The following is a 26002-nucleotide window of genomic DNA, read 5'->3' as shown; positions in this document are numbered from 1 at the left end:
GCACAGCAATACTAGACCTTCCACTATTTCATGAAGATCACATCAAAACCGTCACAGAAATCAGCCATGGTCTCAGGTACGCTGATAAGCAGTACATCACTTCCGGAGAAGCACTGGTTTGAATTAGGGGATTTGTAAAGAATCAAGGCATCACCCTAGCAAAATTTCAGATCTGTCTAGATAGAACACCTAGCTAGTACACTAAAGATGTGTATCTAGGTCACCTGCTCAACTTTCGAGTACCGCTGTGCGTGTGGGCTGCCCAGCTCTACCTGAGCTGACATGGAATATAGGCAACTGAGTCTTCACCATGTCTGGTGGTTTCTTCCTAGGTTGATCACATTGTCCTTGGGTTTGTATGTGCTCTTTGTACTCTGCAGAGCTGACAGTGATCCATCTCCTCATAGTCTCCTTCTTGGCTTACTCACTGTCCCTTCCATTTCTGTTTGCATGTCCTGAGGTGATGGATGTAGATGTGCTCTGGGAGCTTGATGATCAGCTGGTCGACATGCTGTCAGCACATGTCATTCATATAGTGCCTCCCCTGCCACCCCAAACTCCATTCCCACTCAATCCCAGTTCATACCAGCAGTCAGTGCATCTATTGCAGTTCTTGATAGAAGATGCAGCTAAAGATTTTTGGCCAACAGCTCTGTCTGTTTTGACCACCTGCAGATATTCCTGAAGTCTCAGTTTGTGACCTTTTATAATCAATCTAAACAATCCCAGTTCCCTCAGCTGCTCCTCATAAGACTTGTGCTCCAGACCCTTCACAGCTTTGTTGCCCTTCTTTGGACATGCTCCATGGCCTCGATGTCTTTCCTGTAGAGAAGGGCCCAAAATGGAACATAGTTCTCAAGGTCTGACCTCTCAAGTGGTGAGTACAGAAGGTATGCAGGGTGTGAGTACAGCAACTGGAGTCAGACCGTGAGTCAGAGGTCCTGTGCATTTGTGAAGCAGCAACTGGAGAGACGATAGACAGAAGAGAGAAAAACAAAGCAGCAGCCATTGGGATGGGACCACAGAGTCACACAGTAAGTGACGACTGGTGAAGATCAAGCTGGACCGGCTGTATAGAAAGCCAAGGGGAAGAGCAGAAATACATGTGGGGCTCACTGCTGTAATTTCTCATTTCCTTCCGTTGCTTGAACTTGCAATTTATGCAACTGACCTAAAACTACTGCACAGCAAGACTGCTAGTGTATTAGTTTCTTATAATTTAAACTGATAAGGCTGAGGTGGAGCCTGGGTTGGGCTAGGAAGTTTGAGGAACAACAGGGAAGGCTGTAGAAAACATGCATGGAAATAGTGTTGCACTACATTTTCTCCATGGCATTATCCTACTAAATTAAAAGAAGTTATACAAAGAAGGAATATGCCCTATGGTTACAGTTCTGAACAAAAAGACCTTAAAATACTCATTTTAGATTGGCTATCATGCAGAAATTTTTTTGTAATATTGTCTAGTTCCTATTTTGTCTGCTTTTCTGTGAGGTGAGAATTTTCCGTTCATTTGTTATCAGTGGAATTGTTTTTCCTTCTCCAAGGAGAAAACTGTCATCAAACTAAAGGCTCATGTTTTATTTTTGTCAGTGATGCAAGCAGACTACAAGAGAGATGTAGCATATTGTACCTGTTTTTCTGGAGAAAGTTTTGCTCCCACAGCTGTATGATTTTTAGATGTCAATTAGTTAGTTTAAATTATTTTTGTATATGTAGTAGTTCTGTAGAACTGCTCAATCATTTTGATTGACAGGACTCAGAAATTTTCTCTGTTCAAATGAATTGATCTGAACTCTGCATGATATATATTAGCAATGATGTTTTGACCACGGAACATAAACAACTGTGTACTCTTGACAAAGACTTCTTTTGAATAATATCTTGTTATCTTTAATATCTTTTGCAAGATATCTTGCTGCTGTGTGTGGATTTTGTGGTAGCTGTCTTGCATTCCTCAATGGAAGCCTGTCAGGCTCCCAGACCAGTTCACTGGCTGTTTCGCCGAATACACAGGGTGACTTGGTTATAGCACTTCAAAGTTTTCTGAGTAAGGTAGAAAAGTGAAGCTGAAACAAAATTCTGCACCACTTTTCTTTATAAGAAAAAGGTCTTTCTTCTCAGCATTGTATTTGAAACAAATGTTTATCTGTTATTTATAGTCAGTGTGCTACTATATCGCAACAGTCTGCAGGATCGTTCGTTCCCTGGGCTAATCTTAATCTTCAGTTTACTCTTTCAACTGAATGCTTCTGATGTGAGGCTTCTTGACAGGAAGCATGACCTCATTCTGCCTCTGTGCTTCTGATTGCATGGGCTGTTTTCAAAAGGAAACAAGGGACTTCACAGCCCTGCCCTTCCAAAAACTCAGTGCAGTTCTGCGCCAGGAAGCTGCAGAAAGAGCACCCTACACACACGTCTCAAAGGCTCTGGTGTTGACGAGAAACTTTTTGGCATACATTTTTTCATTGTGAAATGGATTTTCCAGGTTTGGAAGATTTTACATATATTTATCTCTTAGTTGAGAAATGATTAACCTTTGAATTATTGATATTCTGCTCTTCAGGAAGGTTTGCATTTTTTCTGGATGTTGTTATCGTTATTACCTGCATGGAGAAAAGATATGAAAACTCTTCAATAATGACTGATATGTGTAAATAAATAAAAAAAAAAATTTTTGTAGACACTTCTATTTGGTAGATACTATAGAATAAATCTGGTTGCCTGAGGTTCAACTACTGTAATAGTTAGACCTGTATTTTATTACTAATGTAAACATTTACGATTTTTACATGCACAAGTTACTGTTAGCTATCAATTGAGGTTGTCATTGTGTTAAGGATTAACTTAATTTGGGGAGGGAAAGTTCCTGTTTGCACAATGACTTTTTGTTATGACACAGGTTTCCAGGTGTTCTGATATGAAAGAGAGGCTGCGTTAAACTTTGAATTGAATTCTTGTCGTAAAACAGTGCCATGTTCATCTTAAATTCAATTTTATTGAGATTTCTGAGAGTGGTTGGACTTCTCTCATGCCATAGTTAGAATTCTGTATTGATGCTCATTTTGTGTTTTACATATACATCCGATTAAATGTACAGTGGTGGTTCAGAAGCTTTGTTTTGGCTTCCTTATTATTGTTACTGTTGCTTCTCACACTATTAATAGCTGGCAAATGGAGCTGAATCTTAAATGCAACAAGAACACTGTGCAGCATTGTCTGCAACATGATGTTTATAAGTCTTCTCCAGCACTGAATTAAGACTTCCAAGAACCCTCTTCATTAATGCATACGCCAAGAATTGTCGTTAGAGAGTTTGGAGGAGCAATCCGTTGGACTGCCTGTTACATGCCTGTTTATAGAAGCCTGGCCTTACCGTTACTTAAAATAGCTTAAAAGCAAATTACAACAGCTCAGAAACTTCTTAGAAAGAGAGAAATTCATCATCTCTCCAATAATATATTTATATATGTGGAGATCTCACTTCCCATTTTAACATATGTACATACTCTGTTTTATCTGAATTATTACTTCAGATAAACAAGCGCCCTGTGGAGACAGACCTGACGTACCTCACGACTTCATGAGGCACTTGTACTAGCAGCAGATGGACTGTAGTTTGTTCTGGCACTTTATTCAATACTTTTTAATGACAGCACTGTCCATATGTAAGCCACTATTCTGAAGAGTTGGTCTTTGTTAGTGGTTGCTGCTTTGCAATAGCATAACCAGAGGAGTAAAGTGCAATACAGTGACGACACAAGTTTCAATAGCTAGAAAGAAGTTGAACTCTCAGATTGTTAAAGAACTGAAATAGATTTGATTGATGCAGAGGTATTCCTTCCCACTCCTTTTCAAACAAATTTGCACTAGAGCCAATCACTTTTGTCTAACCTATAACATTCAGTGGTGTATTGTAACTAATACTGTGTTATATATTCATGTTAATACTTGACACTTCCTGATTTTAAAATGTTGCAAAATCAATCATAACTCCCTCTTTTTTTAAACTCTTTCACAGGCAAACCACACTGCCTATTGTTCCCGAGTGTATGAACCAGTCCTTTTCAAGATGTATGGAATGTCACATGTTACAGCAACACCACGAGGAAGTAAATTTGTGCACATTTGTCTGGGCTTTTGATAAAAACACTTTGGTGTGGAAGGATTGTGGGTGGCTGACAAAACTTGGGGTTAGATCTGCTAACCTAAACACCTGTTGAGTTTTTCCTGCATTCTCATTTAGTGTTCAGATAAACCTCTTTTTTTGAGTGTAATACTTTGCATAATTGAAAGTCATGATTGTATGCATGATACTGTATGCCTACAGTAAGAAAAAATCTTTCAGGAGCTAATTGTGTATGAAACATAGGTCTACAACATGTCAGTCAGGGAAACATGCAATGCCTACCTTTTGGGCAGTTTGTTGTGTGACATTCTGGCTGATGCTGCTTGACATCTTGTACCTCCACTCCAGATTGTTTTTGCCTGGAGAAAAATATAGAGCGTGTTGGTTTTTTTTCCCACTAGAAAGTGAAATATGTACTTTTGGAATGTTAGAGAAACAGTATGCATGGGAATAGCATACTGGGACTACCAAAGGGGGAATGCTGACCTTTATGCATTTTTTTTGCCTCAGCTCGTACTTCAACGTTAAAAAAAATCCTGTCATTCATCTATCTTCTCTCACAGGGGAATGACAGGCATTTACTAATAGCATGATGCTCTAAAGATACCAGAGAGATAAGGAAAGATTGTGTCATCTATAATTTTATGTAGCAACAGATATAAATCTGTTATAAATATATATAGATATATCCCTCTGCTTAGCCATTGCTCATATTTTGTAAGATTGACTCTGACAGCTGCTGAACATCTGGCAGCATTTTGCAAACTTGAGCCGTGGTAATCCAGACAAATCCTATTTATTTCCTTAGTTTCCTGCCACAAAGTTAGTGTCAATTTTTGTCACTGTCTCTATCCCTATGCCTATTGTGGCATGTCAGCAAATTTTGTCTGAAAAAATGACAAAATGAAATGCCTTACTGATAATGGTGGTCCTTCCATTCCTCTCTGTAGCTATAACAAGTATGTGCACTATTTTCAGCATGAACCAGACTTCTGGGCAAACACCATTCAAATTACTGTAGCTATTGCTTTTGTACCAATAATTATATACCCCAAAGTAATAACCTGCACGGATATTTGACTATAGCCAGCTCTGATTCTGTGCTGTCCTGACTGAGGTGATGCTAAACAGTCCTGCCAGAGTCAGTGTCTTTCCTCCATCCTTTTATTTTTCTCTTCCTATGTTTTTGTTTAGCTTATTCATGGTCTTTTGATTTCCACAAGGTGCCTGTCAATGAAGACCTGTCAACTGGGGAAGTTGTCAGTAAATATGATAATGACTCTTTCTTATTTGGCCTCTGTAGGTTCAACAGTGCTTGATGGAGAACACAAGCACAGCCTCTCGGAACATATTTATCAGAGGTATTGATGAAAATTATACTTGTTTAATATTACTTTTATTTCAGTTGAGGTTTTATAGAGTTTCTAGAGATGAAACTAGTTTATGAAGTACTTCCATGGAGAGTTAAAAGCACTAGCTTTGCAATTATGAGGTTTTGGAATATCTCTCTTCCATGTTCCCTCCCCCCTTACTGAAATCATGGTACCCTTTCATGAGATGTTGTATGGGATTCTGAAACCTGCTACTGAAACCCAATTTCAAACACTGTATCAATCCACAGTCTTCCTAGTTTTTTGTGAATATCACTGAACTCAAAGCTGTTGAGAAGAAAGAAGACATCAGAAGTGATTACTTGATTGTAACAGTAGCTCCAGAGCAAAATACTGGAATACTTGTGAGGACACCATGCTGGGGTAGGTGTGGCAGATCTCCTTGGAGAAAAGCACTGCCGCAGAAATGCACCATGCACTTCTCAAGCCAAGCTGCCATAGTGCATTCATGAAAATGCTGCACCTGTTGTGAAACCCTCCTGTAGTCTGATGCTCTGGAAAGTGTGATGCAGACACACTATGGTTGGCTGAATACCTCCTAGGCATTATCTGCATATTTTAAATCCATGTCACTGCCAGCTCCCGTTAACTGAGTCAATGACATGTGTACATTTATTATCATGAAATCATGGTCTTGTACTGTTTAGACATTCTCTGATCAGACGTTTTTCCTTCTCTCCTCCTCAGTTATGCTTGCACGTTTCTCGATGATGGCACTGCCCACAGGTGCTGCTCCACAAGCCCTTTGGGAGGCTCCCTCTTCACATGTCGCCGCAGCCCTCGGCTGCTTTCCAATGGTTATTACATTTTGACAGAAGACAGCTTTCTGTCTGATGAAGATGGCAACATAACACTGTCACCATCCCAGACAAGTGTTACCTATAAAGAGAACTCAGTTCGGTAAGCAAACTACATGCAGATTTTACTCCATGCTGGTGATAGGCTCAATATCTCTGGACTTATCGGAAGATACTTTCATGGCTGCCTGCATTTAGCTTGGCTTAAGATAATTTCTTATTTGGCTTAAGATAATTTCTTACTTTTTCTTTATTTGTGTATATCATAAAAAACATATAATTGCATAGGTTGGAAGAGACCTTATAGATAACTTACTTTTAACCTCCTGCCATGGGCAGGGTTGCCACCCACCAGACCAGGCTGCCCAAGGCCCCATTCAGCCTGGCACTGAAACGCCTCCAGCAATGGGGCATACAGAACTTTTTTTGGGCAACCTGTTCCAGTGCCTCACCACTCTCTGAGTAAATAATTTCTTCCTACCGTCTAGCTAGATGTCCCCTCTTTTAGTTCAAAGCCATTTCCCCTTGTCCTATCACTATCAGATCATGTGAAAAATAGGTCTCCCTCCTGCTTGTAAGTTCCCTTCAAATACTGGAAGGTTGCAATGAGGTCTCCCGAGAGCCTTCTCTTCTCCAAGCTAAACATGCTCATCTCTCTCAACCTTTCTTTATAGAAGAGGTGCTCCAGCCCTCTGATCATCTTTGTGGCTTTCTTCTGGTCCCATCCCAACAGTTCCACATTCTTCCTGTGTTCAGGGAGTTGTCTCTTTGTAAGAATATCTAAACTGATTTAATTTTTAATTAAAATCTCTTGATTTGCAGTCATACTACCCCAAAACTGTACAGTACACAGTTGCTATAATTGGAGTTGAAAATGAGAGCTACAACTCATTTTGCCAATGGGATGTTATCAAGATAAGGAATAAAAATATAAGTGTTAAAAGAAAAGTCTGGACCTGCCATTCTTTGTTGGGGAAAACTTTCTCCTTGATTCAGAAAAAGCATTGGTTTAGGATGGGATATAAGATATTGTTCAAAAAAGTACAAGAACAGTGGATCCAGGCTATATCACTTTAGTATATGGTAGGATGAAAATTGTGGGGAGTGTAAGACCCAATACTCAGAGCAGTATTAAAGTCTGTCAAATGAGGTATCATTTGGCACCACAATATGAAGCATGACAATATCCTGATGCATTACTGTGCTGTTATTACATCCCCTGACATTACTGCAGTGTGCAGCAGTGAACCGTGGTGGTATAGCCAGGTCCACAGCAGAGCTGGGAACAGTACCGAGAATCTGGTTCTTCCATTTCAGTTCTACAAGCTTTTGAGCTCTGCTCCTGCTTCTTAAGAAGAAGTAAGTCTATCCCTCGGCAATGAGCCTTTTCTTTCTAGGATATTCCGTCGCAGGAAGAAAATGCGAGGCTCTCTTGCCAGTTTGTTCAGTTTCAGTGCCTCCAGCCAGTGGCTCAGCAGCACCATTCTCAACACTATGGATTCCTCCCATGTAGACGATCCTTGGCCTGACAAATGCAGTGAACTACAGCCCAGTCAGACTGATACTGGTAAGCTCTGACCATGTACAAAGTAATCTAGCCACATTACAATCTGTATTTAGCAGGAAGTTATATCTCCTCTACTTTTTATTTGGATTGTCTGCCAAAATGTGCAGGTAAAGGATACATGAGCAATCAAATTACGGTGAACTGAGCTCCTGGCATTAAAATTCAGAGACTGTGATTCCATAAGGACTTTTGTGGCAAAAGGGCATTTATAGACTGAGTTTGAACACAACGACATCACCAGTGACATTTGCCCTGCAGTCATTAATATCTGGCTAAGGCTGCTTTCACCTGGTTATTTTAATATCATTGTGTTATGCTCTATGTAGTTCTGTCTTTGCTCTGCTTACTCTCTCCTGCATACATTGAATTTGCCATTCCTGCTCCTAACAATTTGAAAACCTTCCTACAATTGTTGCTGTTTTGGTTTGGTTTTGTTTGTTTGTTTCATAAAATCTATTACCACAAATTCTCAAAGCTCATCCTTTGTGAAGTCTCATTTATATATCCACTTTTTATAGACAACTCAGACCTTTCTTGTGAATATAACATCTTAGTGCCACAAGGGCAAATTCCAGCATCTATTGGAGCCTCTCTTACCAAAGATGAGGAGTTTATTGAGCCTGGGAAATCACTGTGTGCCTCTCCATTTATAATAAATGAAAATAAAGATACACTGAACAAAGCAGGTATGTTAGATTCTTATCCTGATAAACTTCATTTTTAGAGTGAAGCAGAAATATTCACATTAAAAATGCTGATGTCCATCATAAAAATGCAAATGTACATTAAAAAATAAATTAAATGACTACTTAAAAATAATGAAATCTTAAGATTGGTATTTACTTGTTCATTTCTCCCTACTTCCTTTTTCTCTCCTATTTTCAGCAATAAACATAAAAAGAAAAATGCAGAGAGAAGAGGAAAATGGAGGAAAGGGCATGAGAACAAAACATGAAAAAGGCAATTATTCAGAAGTGCTTGTTTTCTGCAAGCGGTGAAGGGCACAGAGTCTCTATGGCTGTGGGGGAAAAAGACTCCTGGGAGACACCCAGAGCATGAAAATTAGGTTTCTGCTTTAAGCCAGTCTAGGTGAATCCTCATAAAAACAGAGAGAAACTGCTAGCCTCATGGGCTAAGGGTAGTCTTTACTAACACCTTCTGTCATGTATTTACTTTCTTGAAAATTCATGAGAATTGTTTTCCTTATTTTTCTTTCAGAATCCAATTCAGTGCCAAATTTTCTGGCTCAGATTGCTGCACTGATGGTGTGTTTAATCATTTCAGTATGTACAAGGTAATCCTTTTTAACTTTGTTGCTTTTTATATTAATGCTCGTTGTGTTTCACCTGGTGAACAAAACACAAATTAGTCAATTTTGCAAAGAGATATATCTTATGTTATCATACTTTCACAATTGTCAATGCAGGCAAATATCTCAGCTGTATGAGTATGAGCAAAAATAAGAAATATGTTGCAGATGCCTACTTTGTCAAACATGTTTTTGACAAGAGTTGTGGAAGCCTGAGGAGAATCAGAATAGATCTGTATCTTTCCAGGTGACTAATAGGAGTGTTTCTCTCAGGCTGGCAATGTTGATATCCTTATTTCTAGGTGGTTTTCCTCAATAGCTCAAGTAACTTAAGGTTTCACACTGCTGTTCACCTAGAAGAGGTCAGTTGGTTATCTGCAAAAGCGTCCTCCTTCACCCAGTCATCTGTTTATGCATCCCCTGCTTTTCTCTAAACTTTATTGTTATGTTCACAGGTGTTTTCTGGGAGGATTTTCTGCCATTTTGTTGTTGATAATTTTAGTCTGTAAGTACAGACCTTCTTTACATTCGATACATCTTTTGCTGAGTGATGTCTGTGGACAAAAATCTTTCCTTATATAAAAATCCATGGCTCTTATTGATCCTGATAAGATCAATATGTGGGCATATGGGGACAGAATGTAGCCTTCAATCAATTACAGGATTTTGCATTTAAACTTCACAGTTCTTGTATCCCAAGATGCTGCTCTGTCATCTTTCTTCAGTCTTGTCACATCTTTCAAAACAACTAAGTTTGGTAAGTAGCACTAATGTGATGAATAATGTAATTTAGAAATTTTATACTGAGAGAAAGGAGAGCCTCCTTCTGTTGTTTTCATGGCAAAAGATAGAAGGCATAATCTGATATTATTGATGCAGATTTGGCTTTTTGTGTTACTGATTTGTATTCATAGAAACTTTCTATTTACTTTGAAAAACTGAGTTTTAATGATGTGCAATAAGTGTTGTAACAGTTCACAGAAAATCACAGAATCACAGAATCACCCGGGTTGGAAGGGACCTCAAGGATCATGTAGTTCCAACCCCCCTGCCTAGCAGGGCCACCAAACGTACACATTAAGATCAGGTTGCCCAGGACCCCGTCCAACCTGGCCTTGAACACGTCCAAGGACGGGGCATCCACAACCTCCCTGGGCAGCCCGTTCCAGGGCCTAACCACTCTCCTTGTAAAGAACTTCCCCCTAACATCCAACCTAAATCTTACCTCCCTCAACTTGGATCCATTTCCCCTAGTCCTGCTGTTGTCAGCCCTTTTGAAGAGTTTACTCCCCTCCTGGGTGTAGGTTCCCTTCAGGTATTGATAGGCTGCAATGAGGTCACCCCGCAGCCTTCTCTTCTCCAGGCTGAACAAGCCCAACTCCCTCAGCCTGTCCTCATAGGGGAGGTGCTCCAGCCCCCTGATCATCTTAGTCGCCCTCCTCTGGACCCTTTCCAAGATCTCAATGTCTTTCTTGTACTGAGGGCTCCAGACCTGGACACAGTACTCCAGATGGGGCCTCACAAGAGCCGAGTAGAGAGGGACAATCACCTCCCTCTCCCTGCTGACCACCCCTCTCCTGATGGAGCCCAGGATCCCATTTGCCTTTCGAGCTGCCAGAGCGCACTGCTGGCTCATGTTCAGTCTCTCGTCCATCAGGACCCCGAGGTCCTTCTCTGCCGAGCTGCTCTCAAGGCCCACTCCTCCCAGCCTGTACGGGTGCCTGGGGTTCTTCCGGCCCAAATGCAAAACCTTGCACTTTGCCGTGTTGAACCTCATTAGGTTCACCCGAGTCCAGCCCTCCAGCCTGTCGAGGTCCCTCTGAATGGCATCCCTTCCTTCCACCGTATCAACCGCACCACTCAGCTTGGTGTCGTCAGCAAACTTGCTGAGGGTGCACTCAATTCCCTCATCGATGTCATTAATAAAGATGTTAAAGAGCACCGGTCCCAAGACAGACCCTTGGGGGACACCACTTGTTACCGGCCTCCACCTGGACATAGAGCCATTGACCACCACCCTCTGTCTGTGGCCTTTCAACCATTTGCTTATCCATCGGGTCATCCACTCATCAAATCCACTTCCCTCCAATTTGGAGATGAGGATGTGGTGGGGGACCATGTCAAAGGCCTTGCTCAGGTCCAGGTAAATGACATCGGTCGCCTTCCCTTCGTCCACCAATGCCGTCACTCCATCATAGAAGGCCACAAGATTAGTCAGGCATGACCTTCCTTTGGTGAAGCCGTGTTGGCTGTCTCGGATCACATGCTCATTCTTTATGTGATCGAGCATGTTGTCCAGGAGGATCTGTTCCATGATCTTCCCAGGCACGGAGGTGAGACTCACCGGCCTGTAATTCCCTGGGTCCTCCCTGCTCCCCTTCTTGTATATGGGAGTGAAGTGACCCTTCCTCCAGTTGTCCGGGACCTCAACTGACAGCCACGACTTCTCAAATATGATGGAGAGCGGCTCGGCAACCACCTCAGCCAGCTCCTTCAGGACCCTGGGATGCACGCCATCCGGCCCCATAGACTTGTATTCATTCAGTCTAAGGAGGTACTCTCTGACTTGCTCTGCCCTTACAGTGGGGAGGGATTTACCTCCTTGGTCCCCACATAGAGGTTTGGGGATGCAGGGCTCAGGGACGTGAAAAAGACTAGAATCCTGGCCACCAGTGAAGACCGAGGTGAAGAACTCATTCAGCACCTCAGCTTTCTCTTCATTGAAGCCAGTTCTCCTTTTAAATTTACCAAAGTAGGTACGCCCTTTTTGGCCTGTCTCTTCTGGCCAATGTACCTGTAGAAGGTTTTCTTATTGTTTTTCACGTCCCTTGCCAAGTTCAGTTCTGCCTGTGCCTTGGCTTCCATGATCTCACATCTGCAAGTCCGGACGGCATCCCTGTACTCTTCCCAGGTGACACAGCCTTGTTTCCAGAGCTTGTACACCCCTTTCTTCGCCCTCAGTTCTCTCAGCAGGTCCTTGCTGAGCCATGCCGGTTTCCTACCTCGCCTGCCCACTTTCTTATTCAGAGGAATGGAGACCTCTTGTGCTTCCAGGAGGGCATCCTTGAAGAGCAGCCAGCTCTCCTCAACATGCTTGTCTTTGAGGGAAGCGCGCCAGGGGATCTTGGCCAGCAATCCATTGAGTAGCTTGAAGTCTGCTTTTCTAAAGTTCAGTGTCCTGATCCTGCTCTTTGCCAAGCCCACATCGCTTGAGATCACAAACTCAACCAGGGCATGGTCGCTGGAGCCCAGGCAGCCTCCAACCTTGACGCCTTTGATGATCTCCTCGGCGTTGGTGAGCAGCAGGTCTAGCAATGCTTTTCACCTCTGGTCAGTCTGTCCAATACCTGAACCAGAAAGCTATCGTCAATGGATTCCAAGAGCCTTCTGGAGCTCTTGCAGCTTGCCGTGTGGTTTTCCCAGCAGATGTCCGGATGGTTGAAGTCCCCCACCAGGACAAGAGCCCATGAGCCAGACATCTCACGCATCTGGAGCAAGAAAGCCTCGTCAACAGCCTCCCCTTGATCAGGTGGTCTGTAGTATACCCCTAACACCAGCTGACCTATATTAGTCCCACCTCTAATCCTAACCCACAGGCTCTCAACCTGTTCCTGACTGTTTCTCGTATGGAGCTCCTCACAGTTTATCCAATCTCTGACATAGAGAGCAACTCCCCCACCCCTCCTACCTCGCCTATCTCTCCTAAAGAGTCTATAGCCGTCGATGGCAGTATCCCAATTGTGGGAGTCATCCCACCATGTTTCGGTGATAGCAACAAGGTCATAACTTTCCGAATGCATCACAGTTTCCAGTTCCTCCTGCTTGTTACTCAGGCTGTGTGCATTGGTATAAAGGCACTTCAGACGGGCTATCCGTCTCGCCACCTTTATAAGGGATCTAGGATCCCCTAGAACAGCAGCATCCCCAGCATCCCCCTGCCCTAGTCCTTCCCTATGCACTCTGCCGTCATTGCCCATGGAGTTTGGTACAAGCCCTCGAATGACCCGTTCAACCTCAGTAGCCCTTATTTTGTCCCCTTCCCCCTTCATTCCTAGTTTAAAGACCTGTCAATGAGTCCCGCTAATTCTTCAGCTAAGATCCTCTTACCCCTCAGGGACAGGCTGCATGCATCAGCAGCCATCATGCCAGGTGCAGTGTAAATTGCCCCATGGTCAAAAAAGCCGAAATTCTTGCCTCTGCGCCAGCTCTTAAGCCATATATTTAAGAGTTGGGTATTTTGGATCCTCCCTGTACCTTTCCCTGACACCACGGGCATAGAAGAAAAGACCACCTGCACCCCAGCTCCTTCAAGTATTCGCCCCATTCCCCTGAAGTCTTTCTTGATAGACCTCAGGCTTTCCTTATCAACTCCCTCGCCGCCAGCCTGAATTATTAAAAGTGGGTAATAATCTAAAGGCTGAATCAACCCAGGAATTTTCTTTGAAATGTCCCTGACCCGTGCCCCAGGAAGGCAGCACACCTCTCTGCGGGTAGGTGTCTCCAGATATCAGCCTTTCATCCAATCTGCACAACTTTTTGCTATGAAATCGGACTTTGTCACATTAGCATTAAGGTTGTATTTACTTTCTGACCTCTTTATTTGGGAGGCCAAAGAAGAATTCTCGGTCAAAGCGTCCAGGTCTTCGTAACGCTGGATCGATGGCATCCAGTCTGTTGGTGGCACCAATGACAACCACCTCCCCTCTGCTGTCCAACCCATCCATGAGTGCCAGAAGCGTTGATACGATGGAGCTGATAGAAAAAATACAATTTTTATTCACCGGTTCAGTAAGTTTTGATACAATCCACATGACTTAGTGTTGTGTTCAGCTCTGGGCACCTCAATACAGAAAGGACACTGAGCTTGCTGAAACAGGTCTAAAGAAAGCCAAGTAGGCTTGTGAAGGGCTTGGAGAATATGGCCTATGAGAAGCTAGTTAAAGAAACTGGGGCCATTTAGCCTGCGGAAGAGGAGGTTGAGTGGAGACCTTATGGCTCTTCTCCAATACCCAAAAGGTGATTGCAGTGAGTGGGGTTGGCCTCTTCTCACTGGTGGCAGGTGACAGGATGAGGGGAAATGGCCTCGAGTTGCAGCAGGGGAGGTTTAGGTTGCATATCTTTACTGAAAGGGTTGTAAAGCGCTGGAATAGGCTCCCTAGGGAGGTGCTGAGTCTCCATCCCTGAACGTGTTTAAAAACCATTTGAATGTGGTCACCAGTGAACAAGGAGCGCTGACAGATGATGGAAAGCGGCTCGGCTATCACCTCCGCCAGTTCCCTCAGCACTCTGGGGTGGATCTGGTCCTTCTTCAGTGCAAGCCCGCGCCGCCCGCCCGCTTCCTCCGCTCACGGCCGCGCCGCCATCCTGCTTCTCACAAACTACTGCACTTCTTTTGGGGCGGGGGGGCGGCGGCCGAGCCGGGAACTCCCAACGCCGCCCGGGCCGTCGCCTCGCCGCCGCCCGCGGCGCGCACTCGCATCCTCCCGGCGCCTCGCTGCCCCGGGGCGGCCGCGCGGGGAGGACGGGCAGCGGCGGCCGTGCCTCTGCCTCCCTCGCAGGGAGCGGGGGCGGAGGCCGGTCCGGGCCCGCGGCGGTGCCCGCTAAGTTAGCGCCCGCCTGTCAGCTTCTTCCACTCGCGGCTTTCCGCACGTGCCCGGCCCTGAGCGACGGCGGCGCGGCGCGGTCCCGAGCCGCCGTGCCGCGGGCGGGGGAAGAGGCGACCCGCACAGCCCCGTGCTCTGGCTAGAGGTGGAACTTGGACATCTTTCTCCAGCCGTCTCGGACACGTCGCTGTTAGCTGCCACCGAGATACTTTGCAACGCACCGTGCTTACATAGTGTGTAGGCTGCTCCGAAAGTCATGCGCCCGCTGCTTTCCTTGGAAACGACAGCAATCGCAAAGAGCACAGTAACACCGGAGGACAGAGCAAACGCTCAGCTAAGAAATGCTATTTTTCAACAGCCACACCATCAGCTATGTATTTTTGCCAGCAGTGAACGGCTGCACGCTGCGCTCACAGAGATGTGCACTACTGGAGCTCACCTGCTGTTTCTCAGCGTTTCACCAGCCACCACCTCCCTGTGCTCACATCCCATTTTGGTGTCCGTAAGCATTCAGCAAGCATCCATGCATGTCAGTGCCATTTCTTCCACGTGGAGGAATTCAATTCCACACCTTTACTTCAGACAGACTTCCGTATCAGACACCATTCTGTCGGATTGCCCCTCTGCTGCCATCTGCCACACGACAAAATGTAACACAGCAGTGGTGGGCAGGTTCAACTGCTGTAGCACCTCTGACCGTGTCGGCCAATGTTATAACTTAGGAGGCATGACTTCCGGAGCAGCCTTTCCATTTCCTCCATCACTATTGGCAGCTTTGGCTCAGACCCTACTTGTGATTGATTCCCAAAAGAGAACAAGCAGAAAGTGGCTCGTGGGAACCGCTTACAGTAACAGGGAACAACTCATGGCACAGTGAGGCTTCTGAGTTTCTAAAACTGTAGAAGTGTGCTTTGTTATAGAGATGAACAACAGGAGATGTTTGCGCACAGCCTGAAGATCCAGTTTGTGTGAGAGGAATGCTCCTGGTTCTTCCTTTCCAGTCACTCCTTGTAAGGATGAAATCTTTGAGCTGCCATGCAGAGAGCTGACTGCATACGATTGTATGGTGATAAGGGATGAGGAGAACCTGGGAAGCACAAGAGTGCGTTGTATGCAGCTCAGAAACTCTTACAGAAAAGACTGGGGATTTCTCCGCTCCATCTCCATGACAAAGACATTTCCAACAAAGTCACTCAGAGAATGAGCTCAGCAAACCCCATGCACACCCCAAACAAATCTGTGATACTCACCAAGTTGCAGAACAAGTAATATACATGAACGTGTGAATTCTGAATGCACGCTTTTCTCCCTCCTGCCTTCGCTATTGCTGCATAAGCAATATAGCATAAACAAGGTAAGCTACTCCCATAAAGCACTTCTTTTAAAGTCTTCAGACTCATACTGTTTTTTAAGATTTTTAATGAATAGAAAGAAACAAATGGACATTCATTTCTCATTAATACTCATCCAAACAATACAGAGGAAAAAAATCCCACATAGATTAGAAGTGTTGGCACACAATAGAAAGAAACAAGAAAACACACTTCAGAAAGCACACTTGGGGATTGCACAGTTAGGTATTTGGTGACATACCAGCAACAGACACTGCTACATATTTCATCACGATACAATTGTTTTTTGGAAACAAAACCTTCCCCCATCTTACGTTAATTTAAAAAGTTGTCACATTAATTTTCTCCACTGGTTTGAAGAGGAATTGACCTCTAAAACAGAGTCTTGCTCTGATATTTCTTACATGTATTTTTGGTGAAATGCAGTTGATTTTTAAGAAATAGACAAATAGATTCTCTCTTCGTCACTAAGAAAATTATTTACAAATTTAATTCAACTAATAATTTACATTAAATTAGTAAATATTAAAAATACTATTTTCCAGTATAAAGATTGTCACTGTTAGAAGCAAGACCAAGCATCGTGTTAGGAAGTTTCAATACCAAGCCTGGCTTTGCCTCTCAAGCTGGGATTTTAAGTGTTGAAAATATGCCATAGCAAAAAATCTTTGTGGCAACGTTTTCTCCCAGACTGTCTTTCTGTTGTTAATTCCAGGAAAGCCACCTGAGATGCTATCAGGCAATTTAAAAAAACAAAACCAAAAAAGTCTCTGAACTGCACTAAGAGTTTTCTAAAGGCATTGGATTTCACATGTCAGAATCAGACTTGTTTTAAAACCCTCACATACCGTGCTGTACAATATACATCACCAGAGATTTCTGCAGAGAAAAATATGTATCTGAGAAAGGATGAGATAGGCTTATCCATTTATCCATCCTTTTCTTTTAAGAAGAGGCACTGGGAACACCTGGAAGACATTCACATCTACATTGTGACAAAGGCACTGACTGCAGTACTTCCCAAACCACACAACACGAGGTTAAGGTGCTGTGCATTGCAGAGGACAGCTGAGCGCACTGATCTCAGAAGACCGTACTCCTCCTGTCTGAGTTCGCTATTCATCACCAAATATCAACAAATACAGGGAAAGAATACAAAATAAAAACACTTAGAAGGACTTTCTGAACATTAAAAATATACGTTAAGATAAACTTGTTCTATCTACATAAAGTACTGAATGACACACAACAGTAACAGAAGAACATCCAACGAAAACAACTTTGCAGAACAGCAATCAAGGATGTCACAGATCACATTCGTGCTAAGGCTTCAAATTCTTTCTTCATTACCTAAGAAAAAAAACAACAAAAATGTCAGTAAGCAGAAATAAAACTGATCAACATTTTCTACTTTTCCACAAAATGAATAAAGAATTCATAATGACACTCAATTGTTAGTCACAGCTAATAAACAGTGTGCTGCCTCTCTCACAATGCCTTGTTATCCCCTTTAGCTTCAGATACATCCTCATGCATCCAACCTGGAGATTACCACGTAGAGACTCTATGGATCTATACCATAGAATCACAGAATGGCCAGGGTTGGAAGGGACCTCAAGGATCATGAATCTCCAACCCCCCTTGCACAGGCAGGGCCGCCAACCTCCCCATTCAATACCAGACCAGGCTGCCCAGGACCCCAACCAATCTGGCCTTGAACACCTCCAGGGACGGGGCATCCACAGCCTCTCTGGGCAGCCTGTTCCAGCACCTCAGCACTCTTTTGGTAAAGGACTTACCCCTGACATCCAACCTCAATCTTTCCCCCCCTCAACTTGAAACCATTTCCCCTTGACCTGCTATTATCTACCCTTTCAAAGAGTTGACCCCTCTCCACCCCCATTTGTAGGCTCCCTTTAGGTACAGAAAGGCTGCACTGAGGTCATCCTACAGCTTTCTCTTCTCCAGGCTGAAATACATCAACAAGGAAAAGGTAGAAAATACACTGAAAGAAAATGGCTTGCTTGAAGTATTACAAGTTAAGTAACAAAGGCTCTCAAGCCCTGAAATAAAATAAATCCCTTAAATAAATCCCTTCTCAAGCTAAAACATATTGTTATCCTAGCTGCGAGAAGGGTGCAGCTTTTCCAAGGGTGGCTTCCCTTAATCCAAACACTGTTGACTCTCCCAGTCAGAACAGAGCATCTGTTATAACTCTTCATCAGATGTGGAAGAAGAGATAGAGATGGTTGGTGCCTAAACAAAGAGGCTTCCTCTTTCCAAGGCAGACTGAGAGGCATAAAGAATTTCATCTGTTCTCAGGCACAAGCAACTCAAAGACAAATGGGTTCAAGGATCCTAAGTCTAAAGACTGAATAACCATCACATCCAAATTGAGGCAATACTGGGAATGCCTGACTTGGACCAAGGTGCCTCAGGAAGATTTCTGTTGAGTTCTGACAACTCCAAAATCCTCTCTTACAGGAAGAGATCAGAGAGCTGGACCCGTTAGTGTACAACTGGCACAGGCAGAAATCTCCCTTTGCATCCAATTACAGATGCTCAAGCACACTGGTTAGAAATTGAGACTTTTCTCTAGTCTCACTAGAATCTCTCCTGTTAATGTTTCATACTTTAATTGCTCTTAAGGGTGGAACGTCTACCCTTAAGTCAGTTCTCAAGAAAAGCTACTGACAGATTAATGCTAACTGCTTGGAAAGGGCCGTGTGGGTGACTCGTTGTCTTCAAGTTCAAGCTTTTTCCTGCTGAAACCACCAATTATGCCAAATCTAACAATGGTTTTGCAATATGGATAAGTGCCTCCCAGACTGAAATGACAAAGTCTTACTTTGGTTTTTGTCTTTGCACAGGCAACAAAACAGTGAAGAGTAATGCTAAAGCAGCACGATATCCAGAACGCACGTACACTGCATACCAGTGATAGAACATGCTATGAGACAAAAATTACCTTCAGTAATTTGGTTTTGTCATAATCGTCTCGATGTTGATAAATACACTGGCAAATTTTAGCGTATAATTTTTCAAAATAGAATATATCAGCCTCCTTTGTTAGATCAGTGACCATATCCAGCAGTTGCTGAGGAAAAAAAAATGGGAAAAATACAAGTTTAGAATAGCAAAAGATCCTTGGCTCTTTTGTTTTTGCAAGTTTAGCAGTAACATTAATAAGTAACAGTACTGGCAGGTTGTCATTGGGCTGCTTTAAGGTAAAAGGGCTGGTTGAATTTTAACACTGAGGTGGAAAAACTGCCTCCTAAGACAATGCTTACCAGAAGTAAAAACAGCAACCTACAGAAATCTGCAGCAGCTGTAGGTGTGGAAACACATCAATCACAGCCCACGGTAGGTTGATTTGTGCTATATATCCCTGCCGTTAACTGTGTAAATTGGCACTGGTTAACAACTGCCTCAATTGATAACTGCACATAAAGCAAAAATATGTCCTGTTTCACAATTTAAACAAAGCTGAACTTAGACGTACTTTGAGCTCACAGTAATCCACCAGCACTACAACAGGTGACTCTGTCATGATGTCCGTCACTTTTTCAGCACTCGTGTGCCTCTGTTTGGTCTGAGAACATCTTGCACGAGTCACGGGAATTACACAAGGATCTGGAATGACACAAATTTCCTCTGTCACGTTTTCTGTTGATCTGGAATACTGTGTCCATGAAGCATCCTGTGCTGGGATGCAATCTCCCTCTACAAATACAGACACAGCACTGTTACAACTCCTTCACTGAGCAACGCTTGGCTTCTATTTTCTTTCCAGCTAAAGTCAGTCCTCTGCCAAAATGAGAAATTCAGAGCAAAAAGAGCACTAGAGAATACAGAAGGATAAAAGAGGGAAAAGAAACAGTCATGTTGCCATTACAACACCTCATGCTACTCCAAAAATAATTCAAGTTAGGAAATATCTTACATCGCAAACATGAGGATGCAAGTCTTCTACCCCACATGCTACTCTGGATCCACACAGCTTCAAGTGCATTTTTTTAACCTGACACTGCTCATTATTGGAAAGTTCCTCGTACAACAAAAGAATGTCAACAAATGCTCTGTTTCAGTTCGGTAACATTAGAAAGACAGATCTTAGGAAAAAAAGAGCAGCTACACAAAAACGTGAGCTTGGCTTACATCATTACATGGGCAACATTGCTATTGAAGAAACTGCTGATTCTCTGGAGATGTCACACAAATAATAGAATGAATTCAAAGGCTAATAATAAATAATACAATCCTCCTTAGACGGAATGTGGAACTAAATGTTCTGTTGGACATTTCACTTACCATTTGCCTCTTGCTTTTCAGAGAAGTCTGGTTTTTGGCAAACACCACTTTCCCTTCTCAGGTCTGAGTGTCCAGGCAGCCCGACACTCTCCTTTTCACCAGCAGATGTATCCATATCAAAAAGCCCCCCCCCTCTCTCCTTTTCTGATCCAGCTTTATTTTCATTGCTGTTTGTCTGCCGTTCCTGAAGAACAGTTTCACCTTCTTCCCAAGTAGAAGCCTGTGAGCGTTCAAATTCAGTCTGATCCATGTTAGAAATACAGCTTGCCTGAAAATCTTCTCCGTCCCTCTCATTTGGGTCATCTTTGGGAATTGTATTCTCTTTATTGAATTGAAAAGACCTTCTTCTCTTTGCAATGGGAAAAGAGGAATCGGTTTTTTTGCGTTTTCTTTTTGACACCTCTACAAAGAAACAGTAGAAAAAGCAAACCAAAAGATTACGAAAGTAATTCTTTCAAAATCCATCATCTTCATTTTACTTGACTTACAAGGAAACCCATCAAAGGAATTGAAGCACACACTCCCTACGTTCAGAAAAAAGTTCAATCTGTAACCAGCCTGTAAAGACTTACACGCCATATGCTTTCTGGTTCTGCTAACCTTGTTACAAACAAACTTTGTGGTTTTGCCCAACAGAAAAGCCCACCGTGCTTCGTATTTAGGTAAGATTGCACAAAATGTGAGTGAACTCGGTGGCAAGCTTCCCACTCACTCCTGAGACCAGGAATCTTTACAACATGTCATGTGTTCCGATGGAAAGAAGCCCAAGTCTCTTCATGCCCTACTCAAAGGAGCAGGAAGAAATAATGACTGTTCCCCTTCCATCTCTATTTTTATAGCTCCTCACTTTTTCTTCACTGTCACCCTTCAGTTGGAAATAACAGTAAAGGGGTAGCAAGTATTTTAGCATTCTGGGGACAGAAGGGAGGAGAGAAGGAAGAGGCTCTTTTGCATCATTGAAAACGAGCTGAGTATTCAGAAACCATGATACCAAGAATTAGCAATTTGGGAGCCACTCAACGTCAGTGAAGTCATCAAGACCAGTGTTTTGTACCGGTAGGCCAACTTTTTATTTGAACTTTAATTCATAACCGTACTGATGGATGACCTCTGGATTTATCTCACTTTTTGAAGTAAATTCAAAAACATAAAACCACGGGCGTGACAGGTTTCTCTGATGCCTGACTCTTTCTGTCACAATAACACAGGAGATAGTATCAGTGACATTGGCAGGTTCACCCAGAAAGTCTGAATAAATTGCAACTTGCCCTTGGAGACAGGTGTACTGGCATCTACAGGTGTCACTGTCATCTTTGTTTTGTCACTGCCCTCGGCATCTGTTTTCTTACATCCAGGAGCACAGTTTTCCTTTGGCATCACTGTGTAGAAATCTGGAGCATATGTTGAAGAGCTGCAACCTTGCGATAAAGAACAGAAAGCAAAGAAGCCTGTCTTGCATTTTCAGCTACAAATACAGAGACGAGACTTAAAGACTTAAAATCCTGACCCTTAAAACACACACCTCTTTTCTTACGAGATTCTTTAATTTCTTCACAACGTTGTTCTAAATCTTCATCTATCTCTCCCTTCACAATGGAATATGCAGTGTCTTTCAAACTACAAGCTCGGTGCCTAATGAGACGATCTGAAATTTTACAGGCAGAACTTAGTCAGGCAGTGAAACTCTTGATCACAGAGAAAAAAGTTGCTCTGCATTGGTAGTTTCTGAAAAAGGATATCTCAGGAAATACTTTTATTTACATTCACACTTACATTCCACATCCAAGTAGTTAAGTGCCACAAAATCTACAATCTGACAAGCAATGCTGTCCATGGATGTTAAAAAGGATCTGATGCAGTCTATCGCCTACGCACACCATTGATCCATCTATGCATTTTACAAGGATCAAAAGTGCTCACTCACCTGCAGGGTCTTTATCCGGGTTATATTCTAAGGCATTACTACAGATGAGATCAATATCTTCCAGGAAATCTCCTGCAGTTAGGTACTGGTGCAAATCAATCTTAGATAAAACCGTGGAAAGATCCATTGGATGCTTAATAACTGTGCCATAGTCAGGCACCTACAGATGGAACAGAAACGTTCAGAGGGTTTATTGGACTCGCACATCATCTACCAAAATTCTTCATTTTAAAAACTTCAACTAAATGACTTCTTAAAAGCCCTGAATATTTGTGACATCAGGAGATACTGACATTAACTAGCAAACTGCTGGGAAATGGAAGGGCTCTTTATAACTTGTTGGAAATGGAATAAAGAAAAAGAAACAGGGAGGTCAGAAGCACACAGATAGTGCAAAACAGCTTCATTTCACTTTGTCTCAGAAAAATCACAGCAAAGAAGTCTGGGGAAGTCACCCAACATTCGCTTTGTTGTTGGCAGTGAGAAAAAGGCTGCATGAATTGCAGCTGAATGAATGTCCATGCTGGCATCTACTTCAGAATGAGATGACTGGACTCAGAGGTGCAGACTGTTTCACTCAGACTGTAAGAGGAGCCTAATGACTAGTTGAGATGAGGACATATATATTTGTTCAGATTATTCACACCTCAGGAACGGAGGGGAAAAGTCAGCAGATCCCTAAGGGAACAGGACTTTGCTGGTACACAGCTCTATGAAAACTACAGGTGACTTGTAATGATACACCCCTGATTTAGACTTATTCACTTGTCACTAAAGGAGATAAGGGGACCTAAGAAGTATATGGGAGAAAGAAGAAACCACACAACACTTACGGATGATCTCATACTGAGTATTCCCAGATGAAACAGAGAACAGAACCTCAAAACTATTTTACAAACTGCTGCTTCTACTCCTGTTCCCACAGAAACAACGGGCAGTCCACAAAAGTGCTCTAGGCCTTATTAAAATACTCCCATAAACAACAGTTGTCATTATAGAGAAAGATGCCTCTATGTTTTCCCGTGCTATGGTGTGTCTTATCAAAAATCTTTTGAAAAGCAAACTGTGTTGGCTTTTGATCTGATGTTTTAGAACAAAAATAAAGCTTTGACTGAATATTCAAACAACAGACAGCTGAGAGCCTAAAGAAATCAGCAAACGTAAAAGCTCTTCTTGCAATATCACTAAGAGTACAGTCCTAAAAACAAGGAGAAACCTTCCTATACAGAGCTCATGAACACTGAGAAGTTATATGCACACATAGATGAAATGGCATTATAGATCAACATCACTTTACCTCCTCTGGGTCAACAGGCTTTGTGAAGGCCTTGAAACGTCTGTCGACAGCAAGTCTGTGAGTAACATCCCTCAGGAAAATTCGAAGTTCACGCAAGGTATTTTTCTCCTGCTCCTCCAGACACTTCATTTCTTCCTCTGTCAGAGGTCGAGGTTCAGGTGGTGGTGCTACAGGCAATACTTCCAATGTCTGCCCAGCTTCAATTAATCAGAAAATTTTAGCCAATGTCAGGTACTCAAATACAAGCACATGCAATAAGTACTGATAGAAAACTGCCACCCAAGCAAATACTGAACAGCAACTAACTTGCAGTTGGGAAAGTTTCAGATGTCGAATATCCTCACCTGCTTTCCTTCTTGAAGCGGGAGGTTTAGCAGCTTGATTAATGATCAAGTCCTCAAAAAAATGTTTTCTTTCATCCTCACTGGGAGATTGGATATTGAAAACTTCTCCAAAATCACTGTTAAACAATGTTTGTACCTAAAGCACGAAGAGAAAACTGTAGGATAAACTGGTAACGTTGTGACATTCACAACATCTAAGACCACTCACTTTGTACCGACTTCCCTCGCTGCCCTTTAATTTTAACCTGCATAGTAGCTAGAGAAGGAAGAGAAAGGATTCAGTTCAGTAGACCAGAGAGAGCTTTCTAATAAGTTTTTATTTCTGTATTTAAATAAGGTCTCAATTTGCACGCTTCTAAGGTGCAGTCTATTTTTCTACCTTTACTATCAAGAGGTAGGGAAAGAATTTCAATATTATCTTAGAAGGAATTTATTGACCAGTATAAAAACTTCTGTGGAAACTTAAGCACTCCCAAAGCATTCCATAACAAACACATCTAGGCAATACCGTCTTCCCCTTTAAGCACTGAGACAAAGTCATCAGAGTGAAAACAGCACGTTTCCATTCTGAACACTTTAATGCAGACTCTTAGAAGTCTGCAAAGGATTCATCAGTAAGCACATGTACGCTTATTGAAGTTTAGTTAGAATACAATAAAAGTTGGATTTCACAGTTACTTAGAAAGAAGTTGGAACTCTGCTTCCGATTTGAATCTTTAGCCTTTACAAGGAAAGGGATGGATTTTTTTTCCTACAAGTCTTGCAATCTTAACTTACTCTAAGTTACATTTAATTACTAGCATTTTATCCACCCTACTATGCAATGGCAGTACATCACAAGAAATGTTCTCACTAAAGATATATTTTTGCTACCTCCACTGTAAGGACTGCACAGTCTGGACAAAGTAGATACCCAACTGCCTTGCAGTCACTCAAATTATTGCCTGAAGTAAATTTACCTTACCCGCTTGTGAGAAGGAGGGGAAACATTGGGTCAAAGTTGGTCATTTGACTCAAAAACCACTTGAGGCAAATGCTTTCAGCATTTTCATTCTAAGCAAATTTGAAGGGATTTGTTAGGGAGCCTAAATCACGACAGTATGCATTTTCAGAAAGCACAGCACTCCAGTGCCTCAAGTGTTCCTCAAACAACAAGAAACTGAATGAAGAGTTAAGAGAAGCATTGACAGAAATACCTCAGCCGGGAGAGCTGTGTGACAGACATCTGATGTTGCAAGCAGCAAGACTGGAGCAAATGGTGGAATGTTCCGAATTAGTGATAGAAAGGTAGCTTTCAGTGTAGCTCCAACACTGTCCCACCACAAATGGATGTGTGGGATATAAATTATGCTTGGTGCTGTCCTCTGAGCTTCTCGGATCAACTAGCAAAACAAAAGGTTGGATGAGACAACTCAACCATGTAGAATAGGCTGCTAATCAATAAGTCTACGTATCCATCAAACTATCCTAGGAAATGCACGTACACAAAGCCAAACCATCAAAACAAACAAAGAACCACTAAGAGGGCAACATTGCTACTTTTGCTTCAATATAGATCATTGCTACACAGACAGAACCAGACCTGAATCTGCCTTTATTCAAAACTTCTTAGGTATGAGAGAACTCCAAAAGAGCCTTGCAACTCAAGCAGTGTGGTGGCGTGCCAGAAGAACCAAGCCTGACCCCTCAGCAAGCTGTTTTAGTCGAGCTCAATTCCTACATGATTGTGGCTGCACCACTTTCAGTTCAGAGCAGACACATATCCAAGTCAGCCTGCAGCACAGTCTGAAGAAACAAAGGCTTAGGTGAAAAGACGAGGGCTGCGCTGCAAAAGAATCCTAGTTTTAATTCATATTTTCTGGTACATTTTCGTGAGGTCTTCAGCCTGAACAAATGGTTCTGTAACTCAGTTTCTCCTTAGCAAAGGATTCATCAGATCAGACAACAAGCTCAGGAAGTCCAACAAGCCACTGCCCAC

General features: G+C 42.7%; 2 protein-coding genes and 1 pseudogene across 2 annotated transcripts in view; 1 reads left to right on the top strand and 2 right to left on the bottom strand.

The window, feature by feature from the left end:
* The first annotated feature begins 4021 nt into the window (after positions 1-4021).
* On the top strand, positions 4022-17220 carry TMEM71 (transmembrane protein 71). Its single transcript, XM_052704672.1, has 8 exons — positions 4022-5490; positions 6208-6420; positions 7715-7884; positions 8403-8570; positions 9103-9178; positions 9649-9698; positions 9879-9950; positions 17099-17220. Exons 1-8 carry the CDS (start codon positions 5363-5365, stop codon positions 17218-17220), a joined length of 999 nt encoding a protein of 332 aa, XP_052560632.1. The 5' UTR covers positions 4022-5362.
* LOC128091488 (ATPase family AAA domain-containing protein 2-like) overlaps positions 13699-26002 on the bottom strand; it is a 41768-nt gene continuing 29464 nt past the window's right edge. Inside the window, exon 2 of the mRNA XM_052704671.1 lies at positions 13699-13945. Within this exon, the coding sequence (XP_052560631.1) occupies positions 13774-13945 (172 nt within the window). The 3' untranslated portion in view covers positions 13699-13773. The remainder of the gene's footprint in view (positions 13946-26002) is intronic.
* Positions 16387-26002, bottom strand: part of LOC128091489 (ATPase family AAA domain-containing protein 2-like) — a 37997-nt pseudogene continuing 28381 nt past the window's right edge.

Source organism: Tympanuchus pallidicinctus, unplaced genomic scaffold, assembly GCF_026119805.1.
Source record: "Tympanuchus pallidicinctus isolate F22 unplaced genomic scaffold, pur_lepc_1.0 scaffold5, whole genome shotgun sequence".
Lineage (NCBI taxonomy): Eukaryota > Metazoa > Chordata > Aves > Galliformes > Phasianidae > Tympanuchus > Tympanuchus pallidicinctus.
Note: the sequence above shows the minus strand (reverse complement) of the source record. Positions and strands in the feature narration are given on the sequence as shown.

What these genes read in the sequence shown, in the direction of transcription:
- TMEM71 (XM_052704672.1), top strand. Translation starts at nt 5,363, where the DNA reads ATGAAGACCTGTCAACTGGGGAAGTTGTCAGTAAATATGATAATGACT. An exon ending in TCGGAACATATTTATCAGAG is followed by an intron (nt 5,491 to 6,207) that starts GTATTGATGAAA and finishes TCTCCTCCTCAG; the next exon opens with TTATGCTTGCACGTTTCTCG. An exon ending in ATCATTTCAGTATGTACAAG is followed by an intron (nt 9,179 to 9,648) that starts GTAATCCTTTTT and finishes TTATGTTCACAG; the next exon opens with GTGTTTTCTGGGAGGATTTT.